At 42.4% G+C, this 20,735-nt stretch overlaps 2 protein-coding genes across 2 annotated transcripts in view; both read left to right on the top strand.

The window, feature by feature from the left end:
• Positions 1–425: 425 nt before the first annotated feature.
• LOC306770967 (patched domain-containing protein 3-like) lies at positions 426–15,342 on the top strand (the record flags this gene model as incomplete). Its single annotated transcript, XM_079259987.1, has 9 exons — positions 426–1,136; positions 2,694–2,815; positions 3,627–3,772; positions 3,858–5,401; positions 7,318–7,735; positions 9,165–9,238; positions 9,302–9,392; positions 14,861–15,059; positions 15,198–15,342. 9 exons carry the CDS (start codon positions 426–428, stop codon positions 15,340–15,342), a joined length of 3,450 nt encoding a protein of 1,149 aa, XP_079116113.1.
• Positions 15,343–15,595: 253 nt separating this feature from the next.
• gpr158a (G protein-coupled receptor 158a) overlaps positions 15,596–20,735 on the top strand; it is a gene marked incomplete at both ends in the record, with an annotated part of 109,151 nt that continues 104,011 nt past the window's right edge. Inside the window, one exon of the mRNA XM_079259484.1 lies at positions 15,596–16,455. Within this exon, the coding sequence (XP_079115610.1) occupies positions 15,596–16,455 (860 nt within the window). The remainder of the gene's footprint in view (positions 16,456–20,735) is intronic.

A 20,735-nucleotide genomic window follows, 5' to 3' on the forward strand; every position in this document is an offset into this window, starting at 1 on the left:
TGATGTGTTATTAAATTACAAGTTTAATTAATGACAAAGACCCTTCTTAAATGTTTGCCTACCAGTAAAAAAGTGCTTTTTGTCATTAGTCATGCTCGCTCAATACTTTTGCAAAGTACAGTAGTTACTTTCCGACGACGTCCCTGCAAGTGATTCAGAAGTAATTAATTGTGATGCCGCTTATTATGCTGTGATAAAAGTCACATTTTTTCCAACTTGTTGCCGCTCTCATATCTGTATTATTACATAAGGGCACTGCTTATCAACGCCACATCTTTCCTTATCTTTCACTTACTGGAATGGCTAATTATTAAGTGTTCTTGTGGCTTTCCAAAGGAGGCGTGTTAGGAGTGATGAGCTTTGACCCTCAGCCTTTATAAGGGATGCATTTCACTGACATCTGTGTCAATCTCACAAGACTCAAGATGGGCAGCCGAAGGACAGACTGCCTTTCAAAGCCTCTGTCAAGGTTTTTTGAAAGACTTGGATTAGCAGTAGGTTCCTACCCCTTTTATGTTTTCGTTATTCCTATCATAGTCTCAGCAGTGCTGGGCGGAGGCTTCATTTTCCTCAGGGACATGGAGGATAGTGATCTTGAGAGGCAATTCACACCCAGGAAGGGACCTTCAAAAGTAACAAGAGCCTTTGTAAAAGACAACTTCCCGTACGATTATGCCATGTTTTCTGAAGAAAGGCTGTTCAACAAAGGCAACTTTGCATCCCTCATTGCTGTGTCCACAAACACTGACAGCATACTAGAAGATCCTGCCTTTGAAGACGTCATCAGACTCAATAACAAGATCCTTGACATCTCCGTGGAAAATGTGCGGCTGGGGTTTAATGAGCTGTGTGCCAGAGCCAATGGGAAATGTGTCTCAAATGCCATCCTGGAAATTGGCAGCTCTGACAAATTCAACATCACCTACCCAACACATACACACATGTCCAGTTCCGTGTTTTTGGGTTCTGTGCTCGGTGGAGTTACTACGGATGCCAACAGCACAGTCAGACATGCGCAGGCGGTGAAGCTCTACTATCACCTAGACGATCAGGAAAGCACTGCTGAGGCTACAACATCATGGCTGAGAGGATTCAACGAAGTCCTGTCGGGTGGAGTGGACAGCGAACGCATCGATGTATGTATCTTTCTCATGTTTTATTATGTCAGAGTCTCCTTCGAAGCTGAAGTGACAAAGAAACGTTGTGCTGAGATGTTTTTATGAAGACAAAATGAGTGTGTTGGTCAAAGGTTAAAGGTGTCCGGCAGGGACATGCAGGGACAAAGAGTTGATGCACTCACACACATGTTGACACGAGGAAAACAACCTGTGTGGTTTTACACTTGTGAAATGCATGCAGAACATGTCTTTTGCATGCAGGAAATGTGGTTTTTGAAACATTTTCATCCTAAAAACATGTGAGACCCATGTAAATTTCCAAATGAAACCTGCATAGTCACATGTGAAACCTTACCTGAACACATTTAATGCATGTGGGATTGCACATGGAACTTGGCACATCATAACATCCTAAAATTAACGATACAAAAGTCACATGGGTTCCACAAAGGATCCCATTGGTTTGGCATGAGCTTATATGGGTTTCAGATGATATTTACATGGATTTGACAAGTGATTATTTGGGTTTAAATGGTATTCATGTTATTTCTATTAAAAAAAATGTCCCAAAACCACCCGTTTCCCAAAAGGAGATGGTTTGGTTTTTACATGAGGGACATTAAAGCATCCTACAGAGGCAACATAGGTGTTCTATGAACTCATGAAGGTTATTTGCTTTTCATGTCACGCTGCGCAGTTTGGAAATGTGAAGAAGCAGAAGTTTCATTCATTCATTCATTTTCCAAACTGCTTAATCCAATTCAGGGTAGCGGGGAATCTGGAGCCTATCCCAGCCGGCTTTTGGCCGAAGGCAGGGTACACCCTGGACAGCTCGCCAGTCCATCGCAGGGAAAAGCAGAACTTTATCATGCAATGTAGAAGATTTTAGTCTATACTGAATTTTTCTGTAATGTTAATTATTTGAAGATATCTGCAGCATTTTTGTTTCACAGCAGTATTAATTACACAAGATGGCAGTTTGGCCGTAAAAATGCTTTATAGCATTTGTTCTCCGCACCGGTATGGCTCCATAACAAAACTGGAAAACAGTCAGATTAGCGGGCATCTTGTAAATGAATAGATAAAGTGTGTTTATTGCACACTGTTACGCTGGATTGTTACTGCTACTGTGTTTCTGTGATGCGCTTTTTTTAACCTGTGAATATGCTCAGTAGAAAAATGATAAATCTAGCGATTGTAGATCAATTAAACAGTAGAAAATGTGAAACCCTGACATATTTTAAAAAGAAAAAAAAACCTGGAGAAAAACATCTAAAATAATTTATTGATTTTACTACAAAATGTTGCCATTTATTGAAGCAAACCTGCAGTTATGAGTCACTCAAAGTGAAGGTGGATTATCTCCGGGTGTGTGCTACTGCGGCACAAATGACTGCATGATATGCAAGACAAAAGCGACTTTACTGTAACTTTACACTTCATTTTTTAGATGCTTTCCTGAAATCCCAGCTGTGTTGTCAGTGTGATGGAGTCCAGGTCATGACATCCAGGTGTAAAAACTATTCTCTGACTTGTGAGCTCATGTCAGCTTCTCTCTGCTGTGCACTCTTCCAGGTGTTTTACTACACCTCAAAATCCAAGCAGCAGGAGATTGACAGTCACATCACAGATGGCTTCCCTTTATTCCTCATCACTTATGCCTGTGCTATCAGCCTGTCGGTGATATCCTGCCTGAGGTAAGAAGTGATCAGTGGCTGTCACCCAGTGAGCGGCTTCCTGACTGCAAGCCCAGTCCAGAACACACAGAGCTGTTTATCAATCTGAGCGATGCATGAAAGACACATGCAGACGCTGAATGATTTGTTTTTCTTCGTATTGGAGAGCAAAGCTTCGTTTACTGCGCGACAGGCTTTTTAACATGTAGTTTCTGACTTTTTAAAAATTATTTTGCTGAATTGGATCACAGTTTTAAATAAAACTAAGCACAAATTACACATCCAAACATGGTGTCAAATCAGGAGTAACTTCTCCCGGTGGCTCACCAGAAATAAGTTCCCACTTCCAGTAATATTATACATAAATGCTTCTTTTGCGCAGTGAAATACATCACCATTAAGAATGCCCCCACCCTAATGGAGGAGGTTTACTCTCCTCCTATCCGGCAGGCCTTACAGGAGCCTCCTAGGCTGCAGCAGCACACTCAGGAAGAGCTGAGGCTGTGACCCTGCTGAGCTTCCCACCGTAGCTCGAAGCATTTCTGCTCAGCCTCACCGCTTTCATGTTTGCATTGCTCATTTCTGCAAACGCTGAACCTCAGATGCTAATAAAAACTGCACATACAGTTTTTATTTGCATGAATATTCATTTTAATACAATCAGTCAATGCTGCTGTGCCTCTTTTTTTTTTTGTCTTTTGTACTTTGGATCAAACATTAACTGCATTTCAACACACTTAATGTGCATGGAAGTTGGTCTGTGTGTCTGCAGCAATTAGTTTTATGAATGTATCATCATATCATGTGTTTAACTCAAACTTCTTCCTGGCAGAGTGGACAATGTGAGGAACAAGATGTGGGTGGCTGTCTTCGGTGTCGTCTCCTCTGGCCTGGCAGTCGTCTCCTCCTTCGGTTTGCTGCTTTACCTCAGAGTACCGTTTGTTATAACTGTGGCAAACTCTCCTTTTCTAATACTCGGTGAGGAAAAGCACCCTGGTCTTTCTTTTTTTTTTTTTGTTTTAATTTTTATCTAGACGCTCATTCAAATACTCCTATTTTTCAGGAATCGGCCTCAACAACATGTTCATAATGGTGTCAGACTGGCAGCACAGCCATGTGACAGACCCAGTACCGAAGCGGATGGCTCACACCTACAAAGAAGCTGTCATGTCCATCACCATCACCGCCCTGACAGACGTCCTCAAGTTCTTCATAGGCGTCATGAGCGACTTCCCGTCAGTGCAGTATTTCTGCTTGTACACTGCCACCTCCATCATCTTTTCCTACATCTACACCGTCACCTTCTTTGGAGCTTTCATGGCTCTAAACGGCATCCGAGAGGCCAGCAACAGGCACTGGCTTACCTGCATGAAAATACCATCAAACAAAACTAACAACTCTGAAATATGCAGCGTCTTCTGTGGGGGAGGCGACTATGACAAGACGACAGGAGCAGAGAAGAAACATCTAGCCAGTCACTTCTTTAAGAAGTACTACGGACCGTTTCTGATGAAACCCTGGGTGAAGGGGGCTGTGATTATATTTTATATGGGCTATTTAGCTGCAAGTATTTTTGGATGTTTCCACACAAAGCAGGGGATTGAGCTGCATGATCTAGCAGCTGATGACTCCCACGTCATGAAATTCAGTAAGAAAGACAGAGATTATTTTTCTGCTTACGGTCCGTCCATCATGGTTATTGTTAGCGAGGAATTCCCATACTGGGATCAAACGAAAAGGCATCAACTTCAGAGATGCATAGGCAATTTTAAAGAGCTACAGTTCGTTGATACAGAAATCTTTACATCCTGGTTGGATTCTTACTTAGTTTATGGACAGGAGATGCATTTAAACCTGGATGATAGAGATGTTTTTCTCTCAAACCTGCCTCTGTTTTTTAACTCGAATCCTTTCTTCAAGCAGGACGTGAACCTCACCAGAGGGGCCGTCCACGCCTCCCGATTTTTCATCCAAACTGTTAATATTTCTGATGCTAGCAAGGAAATGGAGATGCTCGACGGCCTTAAAGCGAGTGTTAAAAAATGCAGTGTGGTATCTTTATTAGTTTATAACCATGAGTTCATCTACTTTGACCAGTATGGCGTAGTGGTGAGCAGCATCATAAAAAACGTGGGTGTGATCACAGCTGTGATGCTGGTTGTCTCTCTGCTCCTGATTCCCAACCCCATCTGCTCCTTACTGGTCACTTGTTCCATCGGTTCGGTGACTGTGGGAGTGACTGGTTTCATGGCGCTTTGGAACATCAGTTTGGATTCCATATCCATGATCATTTTCACCGTCTGCATTGGTTTCACCGTGGACTTCTCCGCTCACGTGTCCTACGCCTTCGTCTCTAGCAAGAAGTCGAGTCAGGACGAAAAGGCTGTGGACGCTCTCGGCAACCTGGGATACCCCATCCTTCAAGGCGTCATATCCACTGTTGTAGGGCTGTCAGTGTTGTCCAAATCTGAGTTCCACACCTTCCGGATGTTCTTCAACATCTTTTTCCTTGTCATGTTCATCGGGATGCTTCACGGCCTGGTTTTCATGCCAGTCATACTGACAATATGCACATGCAACTCTGACAAAGAGCCCAAAGAGGAACACGTAAAAGTAACCAAACTCTGACGATGAATGGATGCAGAGTTGCACATTTTTAGGCTAATAATAAATCTTATTCAGGTTTTTATTCATGAACAATATTTATTGTCAAAGCAAATGAAAAGTGAGTATAAGCTGTTGCTTAAAGTGAACTTTTTCCGTCTTCTAAGATCATGTTTTTATAAGAAAAAAAATAATGTTATTGTTGTTTGTATTGTTAGTTAATCATTTTAAAATGAATTTAAATATTTAAGACTTTTATAAGTGGGAACTATTATTGGCAAGTGATGATATGCAAAACTTTATGAAACATCATTTGTTGTCAGGTAACGGCACGTTGCTGTAAACAAACTTTTCACTGAATGCGTTTACTTCTATCTCTGATAATATATGTCAATAAAGTTCTTTGTTTCATATTACATTTTACTCCTAGTTTTTGTTCCAGTAATTAATGGCAAATAGAAAGGAGCACACATCTGTCACTATGAAATGATTTAGGACTAAATGACACAATATTAACCTGTGTCCAAACCACGGAAGTCTCCTGACAAAGCAATGACATCTCAAATATATACGTCAGGTTATATGTAAGATGATATGAAATGTCATGTGCACCGTGCCAGCTCTTCAGATTTGATCAATACAACCTGAGTTAACAACAGTACAAAACATTTTCCTCTGCACCGCTGTTCATTTAGGATAAATTAAGCTTCTATGTGATTTTAAGCAGGTAAATTATAAGGGTCCATCCATCCATCCATCAATCCATTTATCCATCCATTCATCATCCATCCTTCCATCCATCCATCCATCCATCAATTTATCCATACGTCCATCCATCCATCCACCTATCCATCTATCCATCCATCCATCCATCCATCCATCAATCCATTTATCCATCCTTCCATCCATCCATCCATCAATTTATCTATCCATCCATCCATCCATCCATCCACCTATCCATCTATCCATCCATCCATCCATCCATCCATCCATCCATCAATTTATCCATCCATCCATCCATCAATCCATTTATCCATCCATTCATCATCCATCCTTCCATCAATTTATCCATCCGTCCATCCATCAATCCATCCACCCATTAATCCATTCATCCGTCCATCCATTCATCCATCCATCCATTTATTCATCCATCCATCTATTTATCCATCCACCCTTCCATCAATCCATCCATCCATCCATTTATCCATCTGTTACGTGCATCACTTGTACAAACTTGTCATCCCTGTTATCTCCAGGTGGTTCCAAGTAGCTGAAGTGGAGATCTGTCTAGCCTGGGCTGTATTGGCTGGTTCAAATTCAGATGCTCCAATCAGCACTAATGATCACCTTTTAAAAGAGCAGCACCTGGAGGCCATCCGGCTCTTCTTTTTTTTTTTGCTTGTGTTTGTTAATGGCATGGTGGAACAGGTATGTGGGAAGGCATGAGGACCAGGTAAGTTGGGGCACCTTTCACATTTCCACATGTAGAAATCATTGTGTAGACACACTCGGGCTAGAGGCTGTTGCCACCCCTTGTAAACGTTTTGGTCAAGCTGGTTATTAGATCAGTTAGATAGGAGTTTATTTGGTTTTCATTTGGTTTACAGGTACAGTCTGAGTTAGGCCTCATTTTGTTTTATTGTTTTCTTTGATTTTGGCACAGCCTAAATGTCCCATCCTCTCCCACAGGTTCCATAATCCTGCCATATCCGGGACCTGTAAATAAATGTGTCAACCCTCTATACTTGTCTTGTCTCCCTCTGTGGTTGTCAGGTTGCACCCCTCCCAGGGGACGTAACAAGTGGGGGCTTGTCCAGGATCATTTTTCCGTGGAGCTGTTGACAACCATGGAGGGGACAGGTCATATTACTGATGAATCGGTCATCTGAATATTTTCAACAATGGTTTTTGTCTTACAGGAATTTATTGACCATCCCAGTTTGGAGAAAATTGAGGCATGCCGCAAGGATAATTTGTTGTGTATTGCAGCACATTTTGATATTTCTGTGCCCAAACATGGCCTTAAAAGGGAAATTAAGGAGGCACTCTTACTAAACCTTTTAGAATTAAAGGTTTTGGTAGATGCCACACCTCCTGATTTTGGGTTTTTTTCTGACCGTGTTTCTTCACCAAAAGAACCTGATTCTCCTGTGGTGGAAAGCAAAGATGCTCCCCAGGCCATTACTTCAGGAAACCCGCTGGAGCTCAAAGCCAATCCTGGAACTTTGCCCCGTTTTGAGCCTGTGTCTCCTGAACTCCATAGTTCTAGCATGGATGCCAGACTCCAGGTTCGTCTGGCTCGCCTCCGGTTAGAGGCTGAGGAAAAGGCAAAAGAGCGTAAAGCTGAATTTGACCTAAGACTGCAAATTTGCAGATTGGAAATAGAATCTGAAAAAGAAATTAAACTAAAACAGCTTGATGTGGAAGCCATGAAACTTTCCTTAGCAAAAGCATCAGTTCAAAGCAGTCCAGACTCTGCATCTCTAAACTCCTCACAGGTGTTACCTGAGAAAAGAGGATTTGATGTCAGTTGAAATATTGCCTTGGTGCCAACCTTTCGTGAGACAGAGGTTGACTCTTACTTCAGTGCCTTTGAAAGGATCGCTACGGCACTAGACTGGCCCAAGGATATGTGGTCAATCTTGCTTCAATGTAAGTTAGACGGTAAAGCACAGGAAGTTGTGTCCTCTCTTTCTGTTGCAGAGAGTTTACAGTATAAAACTCTCAAGGAGTCCATTTTGCATGCCTAGGAACTTGTGCCAGAGGCTTATAGGCAAAAGTTCAGGAACCATAGAAAGTCTGGAAACCAAACATTTGTAGATGTAGAAAAGGCTGCCAAAAGGATTGACACGCTGGCTCTTTAAGGGGCGGAGCCTGGACTACCCGTGAGCAGCTTGCCAGGCCAGAGGGGAGAAAAGAAGAGATGAGAAGAGGATTTTCTTCCAGTTAAAGTGTAGTTTGGCACTTTAAGACTTATTTTCAGTTTGTTTGTAACCCCACTTGGATGTTTTTTGTGCGTGAAGTCCAGTAAGTCAAGTCTAAGTTTGTAACGCAGTTTATTTAGTGGAAGTCGATATTCTTTTGCTTAATTGATGCCATGCACTGTTCACATGAGCAAATCATGCATGGCACAAAGGCAGCTTCATGCACATTTAGAAAGACTGTTTGTGAATTTATGCTAAAACTGTAATATTTTGCATGATTATTTAGTTGCTGATATTTCATTTTTGTCCTAGAACCATACAAGACATGTCAAGTGTAAAGAGGACAAACTGGAACCTTCAGTTGGCTTAATAAACGGCGTTGAAGTTCAAGTGACTCGTTCTATGGAGTTCTAACCGGACTCACAACAGTGGTTTGAACACTCCAACCAGCACAGCACCGTCACTATCTTTCAGTAGAGTTTGCAAGAGAGAAAAGCGTTCTTTTTGACAAATGGTGTTCTGCTAGTGATGTTAAATGTGATTTTGAATCACTTCGTCAGTTAATCCTTTTGGAGGATTTTAAGAGTGCATTGCCAGAAAAGATGGTGGTCTTTTTAAATGAGCAAAAGGTGACTTCATTGTCAAAGGCAGCTATAATGGCTGATGAGTTTATATTGACTCATAAAAATGTGTTTTTGCCTTCTCACTCTGATAAGATGTCTGTGTCTCGTTCCGTGAGACCAGAATCCAGACTTTCTCCTGTGGAAAAGGCCAAGGGTCCTCCATCTCCCCCTCGTGAGGCACGTGCTTCTATTGTCATAAAAGGGGCCATGTCATTGCAGATTGTCTTGCTTTAAGGCGTAAATGGGCTTCTTCCACTGCGCTGCAGCCAAAAGGCATGGGTTTGATTGAGAGCGTAAGTCTGCCAGGCCTGGAGCAAACTCAACATGATTCCTGTTTTAAACCCTTCATTTCACAGGGATTTGTCTCGTTAGATGGGGATCCAAACCGTCAGCAGCTTGTGACCATACTCAGAGACACAGGGGGCTCGCAGTCCATTATTCGGAATGGTATTTTACCATTATCCCAGACATCTTCCTGTAACTCAAGTGCAGTTGTTCAGGGTATTGGGATGAAATGTGTTTCTGCTCCCTTGCATCATATTCACATACGGTCAGCCCTCGTTAGTGGCTTTTATAAAGTTGCTGTTCTTCCTGTCTTGCCAATTAAAGGTGTGGACCTTATTTTGGGTAATGATCTAGCAGGTGGACTGGTTGTGCCTGTCCCAGAGGTGTTGGACAAACCCATCTTGAGCTCAGAGTCTGAAAGACCACAGACCTTTCCTGTGATCTTTCCAGCTTGCGTGGTTACAAGAGCTCAGACCAAGAAATATGGTCTTGATCTGTCTGAGTCATTTCTGGTCGCACATGATCCCGAAACAGACAGGCCTGACAGCCAGTCTGAGGTAAAGTCTGGGAAAGTAACTGCATCTCCGAGTTCAGGGATTGTTAATATCCCATCTTCGAGAGGAGAGTTTTTTGAAGCACAAAACAAGGATGAATCTCTTTCAAAATGCTATGCCTCTGTTCTTTCTCGGGCTGAAGCTCAAGAACAGAGAGTGGCTTATATCCTTGATGATGGTTTGTTGATGCGACGCTGGGCTGGTGGGGACCCAAAGGATAAGTGGGCTGCCATTTATCAGGTTGTTGTGCCCAAAGTTTTCCATTCTCAGGTGCTTACGTTGGCTCATGACCATCCTTGGTCAGGACACATGGGGATCACAAAAACGTATGATAGAATCCTCAAACATTTCTTCTGGCCAGGTCTCAAATCAGATGTTGCTTATCATTGCCGCACTTGCCATATCTGCCAGGTAGCAGGCAAACCAAATCAAGCAATTCCTCTGGCTCCTCTCTCTCCCATACCAGTAATGGATGAACCGTTTGAGAGGGTGATTGTTGACTGTGTGGGACCATTGCCTAAAACCAGATCGGGAAATCAGTTCTTACTAACCATCATGTGTGTTTCTACTAGGTTTTCAGAAGCTGTCCCACTAAGGAAAATAACAGCACCTGTCATCACCAAGGCTCTGGTAAAGTTTTTCCTCAACATTTGGTATTCCAAAAGTTATCCAAACAGACCAAGGGACAAATTTTACATCAAAAATCTTTGCTCAAGTTCTTAAAACACTAGGCGTTAATCATGTTACTTCCAGTTCTTACCATCCTGAGAGTCAAAGGGCTTTAGAGAGATTTCATCAGACCTTGAAATCCATGTTGTGCAAGCACTGTCAGTCCTCTGAGAAGGACTGGGATGACAGTATTCCATTCTTACTGTTTGCTGCACGTGAGGCAGTTCAAGAATCACTCGGCTTTAGTCCAGCAGAACTTGTTTTTGGACATGATGTTAGGGGTCCATTGAAGATTCTTAAAGAGCAGCTATTTGTACCGGAGAAGACTGTGACAAACATTCCTGAGTATGTTGTTAAAATGAGAGAACGACTTCAAAAAGCTTGTTCTCTGGCAAAACATGCTCTGGCCTCTTCCCAGCTAAAAATGAAGAAATGCTATGATAAAAAAGCAGTTGCCCGATCATTTCAGGCAGGTGACAACGTTTTAGTCCTTTTACCTGTCCTCGGCTCTGCTCTGTCAACAAAATTTTCTGGTCCGTACATTGAGAAGAAACTCAGTGAGACCAACTATGTGATTCAAACTCCTGACCGCAGACGAAAAAGTAGGATTTGTCACATTAACATGATGAAACTTCACTGCTCACGAGAATCTACTGAAGCGGTGCCCAAAGCAGATGTTGCTGAAACCATCTCTCCTGTAGCATCCATATCAGTGGTGGATGATCAAGGCGACAGCTTGATGATGTGCAAAGCCCTGCCACATGGAGTTAGGCTTCATAATACAGGGATCTTATCTGATATTTCTCAGTATTTGTCCCATCTCCCTGTTGGCCAGAAAGAGGATGTCATGAAGCTCATCTCAGACTTCCCAAATCTCTTTCGTGATGTACCCTCCCAAACCAATGTTGTGTGTCATGATATTACTCTGTCAAATCCAAAACCTATCAAACAGCATGCATATAGGGTAAGCCCAGGAAAAAGGGAACTGATTAAAAAGTGGACTATCTTGTTGAAAACGGATTGGCAATCCAGAGCGTTAGTCCTTGGAGTTCTCCTTGTTTGTTGGACACAAAATCAGATGGTAGTCCAAGATTTTGTACTGATTTTCGGAAGGTGAAATCTGTTCATCCATCCATCAATTTATCCATCCATTCATCCATCCACCCATTACTCCATTCATCCACCATCCATCCATCCATCCACCCATTAATCCATTCATCCACCATCCATCCATCCATCCATCCATTTATCCATCCATTTATCCATCCACCCTCCCATCCATTCATCCATCCATCCATTTAACAATGGTCTCTCTGTGTAGAGCTTGGATGTTCTCCTTATGTATGGGTTCATTCTGGGTATTCAAATTCTCCACAGGAAATTCCCGAGCCTGAATGGTTTGTCCCTCTGTGCTGGACTGGTGACCGATTTGGACAGATGAGACCAAAAGCCGATTTGGACAGATGAGACCAAAGTACAACTCCATGTTTGTAAATCAAACACAGCATATCAGAATAAACACCTGACGCAGACTAGGAAGCATGGTGGTGGAGGGCTGATTATTTGGGCTTGCAGGGATCTAGCCTGACTTCAACTTCATTGAAAAATTGTTGCAAGACCTTAAAGAAGCTGCAAATGATCAGAATTCCTCCTAAATGTGCTGACAGACAAACGCCATCAAACAGAAGATGATTATTTTATGTTACTGCAGCAAAAAGATGCTGATAATAAACCCTGGTGTTAATAACTCTCTGGGTGTTAGTAGTGTTAGTATTTCAGTTTTTTAACTGTCTTGTGCATGTTGAAGGTTGCGACCAGGCGATTTTTTTCTTCTCACATTAACCAACACAGTTTTAGAATTCCTATTTATTTACCATTTCAACACACTTGAATTAGGGATCTGTAGATGGGCATAATATGAAATGTAGACGTTTTATTTAGTTTTATTTATAATCTGAGTTTCTTAAAGAAAAGAGAGGACAGAATGTATTATCAAGATTCTGATTCTTTAGAGATGAATAAATGCACTGAGACGGAAACAGATGGAGGAACTGTGTCAGTCTGAAGCTTTGCAAGCAGATTTGGCCGCATAGCGACACTTGAAGACATCAAGCAGTCAGCAAAACACAAGCAAACAGCCTCGGATGCAGCTGCATGCAGGTCAGACGACATATCCATGTGGTCTTCAGGTTTCAGCTGCCTTCATGTCCAAAGCAGAGTTGAGGACGACTGTCAGCTCTGTCACCCCCCCCACGCCTGTCTTCTCTCACCCTGGATGAGATGCTTCTGGCCCACACAGCGTGACGTGACATGCCCTCACACCCAGGAGGAAGAGGGAGAAAAGATGTCAGAGCTGGAGCTTTGCAGGAAGAGAGATTGGCGATGATGGAAAGCATTGGCTCATACTCTGCTGCTCGGTAATATGTTGACACGGCCGGGTGGTTCATGTGAAAAGGCAACATTAGCATTAGCAAGTTTCCCCTGTGAGGTGAGCTGAGTTGCAAACTGAATTTCAGGTGACATCATTAATGCAAAACTAGAAAAAGGCAGCTGAGTTTCTCCTTTCTCAGTCCAACTTTGTTAACTAAAAATATTCTCAGGTTTCATCAGTGCAATTTATCTGAAGTGGATGCAAAATGTGTGTAACGGGCTTCTTATTTCACATTTCTGCCACAGTTTGAGTCAGTCTGATGACATATTATTCAGCTAATAAGGAATCAACACGGTGAGGGTGAACCAGCGTTGTTAATTGTAATTTTAGAAAGTTTCCCCCCCAAATCCTTTTACAGCTGCATTTAGGACAAATCCAGAGATAGATTAGTGATTTTCAATGAGCTATTTGCTAAAAGTAATACAAGTTTAAGCAAAAAGCAAATATTAGGGTACAGTGCATAATAGATAGATAGATAGATAGATAGATAGATAGATAGATAGATATTGGAATGAAGGACCTTCTGAACCTCTTAGTCTTGCATCGAACAGAGATCCGTCTCTCACTGCAGCTGCTCCTCTGTCCTGCCAGGGTATGATAGAGGAGATGTTTTTTATTATCCACAATACCCTGAAGTTTTCTCCTCATCCTCTGCTCCACCACAGCTCTGACAGGGTCCAGACTTCTGCTGAGGACAGAACCAGCCTTCCTGACCCGTTTGTCCAGACGTTTGCAGTCCTTGCTTGTAATGCTGCTCCCCCAGCAGATACCAGAGTAAAACATCACACAGGCGATGACAGGGACAGAACATCTGCAGCAGGTCACTGCAGACATCAGAGGACCTGAGCCGCCTGAGGAAGAAAAGGCGACTCTGTCTCTTCCTGTGTGCTGCGTCTGCTTTGGCTGACCACTCCAACCTCTGGTCCAGAACCACCCCCAGGTACCTGTAGGTCTTCACATTCTCTATTTAATATACAATGTGTCCTAAAAAAAAAAAAAAACAAGACAGGGGCAACTAGGGGACAAATAATGAAGTGTTAGATCTAAAAGTTGCCTGTAGTAGATGGACAGGATCTAAAACTGTTGTTCTTAAATAATAGGAAAAGAAAAATCCAGCAAAGACCTCACACATGAACTTAGAAATACATCTGGACTTGTCATTGATTGATGCAATGAAATCAAATCAAACTTTATTTATGATTAATTTTTTTTTTTTTTTTTTAGCAAAGCGATTTACTTGTTTCTTTTTTTATTGGTTCACTGAAGCCTCGCCAGAAATGTTCTGCGTGGAAGGATGGCTGTCCGTAAGCCATTGTTAAATAAAGAAAAGAATTCAAAACTATGTTTGTCTCAGCAGCAACAGGTCTGATGGACCAGTGGATCCTTGTGAATGTGAATAATCCCAAACAGAACAAAAGCCAGCCAATATCCAAAGAAGAGCTCTGGAAAGTCCTTGACCAAGTCTGGAGAAATTTCCCTTGAATAAACGACAAGAAAACTAGTCTACAAGGGCTCAGATGGTCCAGTTAAATAAATACAAAACTTTTATTTATGCCACATGTCCGATGTTTCCTGCTCCCATTTCTTGTTTTTCTGGCAGGGCATCAGGAGTGACGTCATGACTTTTGCTTAGAAGTATGAGAAAATGAAAATGAACAAAACACCATCCACCATTTCGTTTGAAGCACCACGAACAGAACAGAAAGCTGTTTCCATCAGATAATATGGCAACTCACGCCATATTTGAAGTCATTTGAGAAGAACAGGGAAGATTAGAGCTTCTCCTGATGGACAAGCACAGAAAATTCACCACAACAGAGTAAATAAATGCATGAAAACCAGATTTTTCATTTAGAAAAAGTGCTTCACGCCTCTGAATTTAATCGGAAAGCGGGGAGCGGGGGGGGGGGGGGGGGGGGGGCATCTCTGATCGCGATCAATTAATCTAAACTAAGTGGCAAATTCTGATAAATCAGCACCGGACAGCTCCCCTCTCAGCCACGCCAAACACAGCTCTCTGATTGGCAGAAAAAGCAGCCAAACGCCGATCACTGGCGCTTCTGGAGAGAGAGAGAGAGAGAGAGAGAGAGAGAGAGCAGAAAAGACGCACGGATCCGACGTGCGTCTTCCTTCTACAGGCCTATTTAATGGTTGCTGTGGTCGGAAGAGGGCGGAGTGCGTTTGTTATCCAAATGAGAAGCTCCATGACTCGGCCCCTCCTGAAAAAAAAAAATATATTTGTGTATATATATATATATATAATAAGAACAAGCTCCCCTCTCCCCCCTCCCTCCCCTCCTTGTTTCCATGAAGTCTGTGTAACCTGCGCTCAGAAGGAGAGACCATCCGCCGCACAGAGAAGCCAAGACAGCGTGGAGTGGAAGAGAAGGAGGAGGAGGGGGCAAAAACAGCTGCAAGCATATCCTCAACATCAACAAGCTGCATGGAGCATCTGTAAGGAAGAAGAGGGGATATTTTGGCGAGGCCAGCGAAGAGGTTTCACCTCGCGCATCTCAAGAACAGACGTTTCAAATATTTATCTCCCAAGTAAGGAAGCGATGCTTTAGCGGAGTAATTTGGTGGATTTCTTCAAATCACGTCTGCCAGACGACGCTGTAATTCCGAGCAGCAATCCTCCTCCCCCCCTCCCCTCCTCTCCCCTCCTCCCTCTCTCCCTCCCCAAAACATCTGTGGACGCTCTCTGCAGGGAGATGGCTGTGTTCCGGCTGTCGCTGCTGCTGCAGGTGGGCTTTGTGATCGGATCCAACCATGAATCCGCGGACTGGTCAGGTCGTGGGGAAGCCATCAGAGCGCAGGAGGGGATCCGTCGGCAGCTGGCGCATCTCCGCGCGCCTCATCCCGTTCCCGTGGAGACGGCGGGGCTGCAGCAGAAAGCAGACGAGCATCTCCCCAGGGTGGTCACCGCTTTTTTACACACGGGGAACTCGAGCACCTTAAAGCACGCCAACTGCTCGCGCAAGTACGAGCTCACCTCTCTGCGGGGAAGGTCACACGCAACCCCGCACGACTCCATGAGCAGCGTGCTGGACGCGGTGCTGCACGCCACAAACTTCCTCAACATGATCCTACAAGCCAACAGGTCCAGAGAGCGCAGTCTGCGGCGCGACAGTGAGTGGTACCATGCCTTGGTGAGGAGTATACTGGAGGGAGACGACAGGATTCACCGAGCTGTTGTCACTTTTGGTGGTGATTCCTCCTTAGGGGGGCCCTCGGTGCTTCTCCAAGCCACCAGGGCTGATGGGGAGATAGTGCTCCAAGACCTCTCCAGCATGGCGCACCGCCATCTGCACAACCGCACCGCAGACACAGAGTGGTACCACGACATGAAAGACAGGGAGAACCCCCGTTTCCATAAGAGGGTCCTGACTGGAGACATGAAGTCTGATGGTGATGCTTTCAGGAGAGGAGAGAGTTTTATCCCAGACAGAAGGCATGTCAGGTGGTCTGCCCCTTACCTGGAGTGTGAAAATGGGAATTTTGTTCCCCGTTGGCTTTTGACTTTAACAGCTGCTTTTTATGGCTTGAAGTCCAACCTGGCGCCTGAATTCAGGTAAGAAGGCAGTGTGTCTGAGCTGTTATGTGACGGAAAGCAAATCTAAAAACGGACACATTTGTTAAACATTTATTGAAACTGAAATAAAAAAGGAATGAAGTAACCCAACAGAGGTGAGCTCCAGCAGGCTTAACGCACTACTTCCTCTCCAAATCTGGTCAGGGCTTCACAGCTGCCCCCGCAAACACAGGGTAGCCTTCCACCAGCCTCCCTCCTGTTACAGCAGGGGGTTTTCTCCTCTCCTCCAGTCTGACAAGGCAGCGGGATGCTAAAAATAGCTCTGATGTTACTGGATGTAGCAGTGGTGGAAACCTCTGGCTACAGGCCCTAATTCATTTTTCAAACTCTCTTGGCTGCATGCTTTACTACGCAGGAAATGTTGTGTGTCGTCGTCCCCCCCCCCCCCCCCCCCCCCCCTTCAGGAGGGTGGCCATTAAATCTGCTTGACAACCAGAATTAAGGAAAAAAAAAAAAAAAAAAGCAAGTGCAATGATGTCTGATTGTTTTCACCAGCCCACCTCCCAAAGCCACCTTGGCTGCAGCTTGATGATGTGCCAATGCCATGTTTTATTCCTGCAACCACATGCATTGCTAATATGCATGGAATAGGCAGGAGTTAAGGCTCTGTTGGATGCTGACCAATGAATATTTAATCCACATTGCTAGTTGTGTGTGTACTGCCTTCAATGAATCTTTAATTGATACACCCAAGTCGCTCACAGGCAGACACAGACTGCAAATGAGTGAAAACCTGCAGTGAGGATAGGTTATGAGCTACCTGCTATGATCCCTCGCTCAAGCCTGTCAGAGTAGATTCACACGCCTGAACTTTGACTCAAGCGGTCAGCTTGTGAATAAAGCTGCACATTTGCAAATGTTTGTGTTAAAAACACCCTTTCCCAATCCTAATCCTCCCCCTCCTCCACCGTAGACTTCCTGAACAAGATGGGAAGCGTGATAAGTCGATGGGTTGTATTAAGTCCCTGGAGTTTGGTCTGGAGTTCAGTGACATTGAAAGAAACGTTGTTGTGCTTCAGATCATAAGAGAGAAACAGCTATTGATGAATTTGTTTCACAAGACAGTTCATTTAATTATGTCCAAGTTTGTATCACTAATGTAAATAGTAACAGAGTTGCTGCTAAAAACACTTAAACTAATGGAAATTATGTTAAAAAAAAAAAAAAGAAGAAAAAGACTATGATGGTATAACTTCATATCTGTGAACAAAACATTTAAATATTTAATAATATTAATTAAAATATATAAGAAGACTTTTATAATCAAGGTAAACTACATATTACAAAAGAAAAAAATACCTTTTTTTTTAACCCTTTTTTTATGTTAATTTCTTACTTTTTCTACTCATGTAGGTGAAACAGAATTCCCAAATAGTTTTCATGAAGTCTGGTTTTACTTTTCAAACTGGATGTATGGCATCAGTTTTAAGAACCACTATCAGCTATGTATTCTTATAAAAATACTAGTAATAGTAACAAACATGTGGGCGATATTTCTTAAATGTAAAGTTTTACCTCCAGAGAGTATTTTTGCGTCGTTTTTACTTGTTCTGTTTACAGATTTAAGAAAGAGAAAACTCTCTGAAGGCGAAGAATCAGGTTGAAACTGGTCAAAGTTGATCATCAAGTCACTGATTAGACCCCAATGAGTCCTTCCTATTCATCTAAATCACATAACCTGAAAGGTTTCTCCTTGAATCCAGTTTGTAGCTTAGAATAATTTAGATGTAACCCTACCTCCTCCTCCTCCACCTTCCCTTTCAGCTCGGTCCCTTTTTCAAGGGGTCGCCACAGCGAATCACCTGCTTCCACCCACTGATCCGATATGTTTACATTGGCATGTTTTATGCCGGATGCCGTTCCTGACACAACCCCTGCATTTATCCGGGCTTGGGGCCATCAAAGACCACCAGCTTGTGCCCCTTCTTTAAATTTAACCTTTTGAGTTTTAGGTCTGTGCTTGAAATTCGCCTCTATTTGATACAAGCAAACACTTGAGATTTATTATAACCAGTTCATGTGTTACTGGTGAAAAATAAAAATGGTGCTCAGGACAAATGAAAAATGACTTAGATTCAGGTAAAAATAAAAAAATTTAAAAAAAGGAAACAGCTCACAGGATGCAGGTGATTCTCCAAACCTCCATCAGGTCATGGTAGAATATGTGAACATTATCTCTGCAAAGCTCCACCCTGATAAAGTAAAGCAGAGCAACATTAGAGACGTTTTAGTTCATCTGATGTCTCTAAAATGGCCACAGTTTGGCCATCTGCTCTCAAAGTTCCCCAACTGTGGGATCTCAGCTTTTAACATGTAGATATGTATGGATTATTGGACATCAGCACGGACTTCTTCTTTCATCGTAAAACAGCTGAAAAGTCCTGAATGATAACAGCTTTGAAAACATTTAAATTCAGGTTTAGTACTATTCTTACTCAGTTGGTGAATTTATTTATACAGTTATAAAACATACATATATTATGTGTTACTTATATTGAGAGGTGGTCTTGGGATTGGAGGACCCAGGTTCAAGTCCTCGGACCGACACTGAAATGAATAATTACCTCTGCCAAGTGAAATTTCCCAGACATTTTGGAAATGTGAAAAGGAAGAACCGATTTAATTTAGGTGGATCAACCGTATGGATCCAGGAATTTTTTAGAACTGTGGCTCTTGGCGGAGATTTGAGCTCTTTTTCTAGTTATATGTCTTCCATGAAGCACTAAAAAGCAAAAATAAAAATTGATTTCCTGTGTAAAAGTTAATAAGTTAACTGTATTTTTATTATGCAACTTTCCAGTCTTTGTCCCAGCTGTTGGAGTATTTCTGTTTTTTAACTACCAACGAAACAAAAGACAAGGCTGAAACGAAGGCTGGCTAATATACACCTAGCTGGCTCAGACCCCATCTCTCTCCTCTTTCTCCTCTAGATAAACACACAATCAATACGATGATGAATTAATAATGAGTGATGTAGAACAACGACTCTGCACGGGGCATCTTTATTTCCAGCCTCTTAATGCTTCCTGTTTGAGGTGATGATGTTGCAAGAAGCAAGGTGACTTCGTGTAACTTTGCTTTTCATCCGCCGTGTGGCAAGAAATAGAAATCCAAGGTTATTTTCTTTCCACCCGTTTTGTTGAAAACTGTGCTAAACAAATAACATGACGCGATGGAGCAGGAGTGTGCAGACATGCGTTCGTGAGGGATCAACCTGTTGTTTATATGAAAGTGTAAGAAATCACACCTCTCACACTTCATCTTTTCCCGTCAGCCTCTTCAGCGGCACACACCGGTAGTATATACGTATATGTGTGTGTGTATGTTGCTGTTTCAGACATCCTTTGGGATGGTACTGTGTTGTTTTAATTGGCAAATCACTCTTACCTCAGATACAGCTAATAAGCCACACACGGGCTGGAGAAGAAGGGAAAGGAAAATGAGGAAGCAGCTGGTATGTGTGCACCGTTCACAGCTCTGATTTTTACTGCTTTCAGGGGGAAGTTCAGCGAGCAGCGGGGTGCGGCGGCGTAATAAGGAAAATTAATTCAAACTTAAGCGGAAAATTTCTCCAAAGGCCAAATAAAGTCATGTGAAAAAAAAAACAAAACAACACACTTTATTCAATTCTTTATTCTTGCGTTTTAGGACAATAAAACAAACAAAAAAAACAAAACAAAAAAAACCCCCAAAAAAAAACCAAAAAAAAAAAAAGAAAAAAACCCAATAAATCTGGTTTTAAAATAAATTTTGAAAAGATCAACTTCAGATTAACACATTTCATTGTTTTTTTTTTTTTTTTTTACCAAAATAACCTCAAATGCAGAAGTTGTTGAATGTCTAAATAAATAACTGGTCATTATCGGTAGAAATGTCAGATATTATTGGCAAACCGATATTATCGGCCGATATCGACATTAACATGCAACTTTGGAAATGATCGGTTTTGGTTTTAACTTTTTGGATGACATAACTTTTACCCAACATGCACATATTACATAAAAAACTCTTCAGCTAAGTCTCCTCTGACTCAAAATCTCAAATTATAAAAGATTTCATGTATAGATTTCTAAATATTTCTGTTTGTTTGGCACAACTCGCTCTGAAAACATTGGTATCGATTGATATCTGTATCAGAATTTAAGAGTTGGATAAAATTGGGATATGACATTTCGGTAAAAAAAAAAAAGGCCAACATCAAACATCCCTACTTATCAGTGTAAGCTCCTATATGAAATGAGAGGTTTTGATATTTTCCC

This window comes from Telmatherina bonti, assembly GCF_933228915.1.
Source record: "Telmatherina bonti genome assembly, chromosome: 20".
Classification (NCBI taxonomy): domain Eukaryota; kingdom Metazoa; phylum Chordata; class Actinopteri; order Atheriniformes; family Telmatherinidae; genus Telmatherina; species Telmatherina bonti.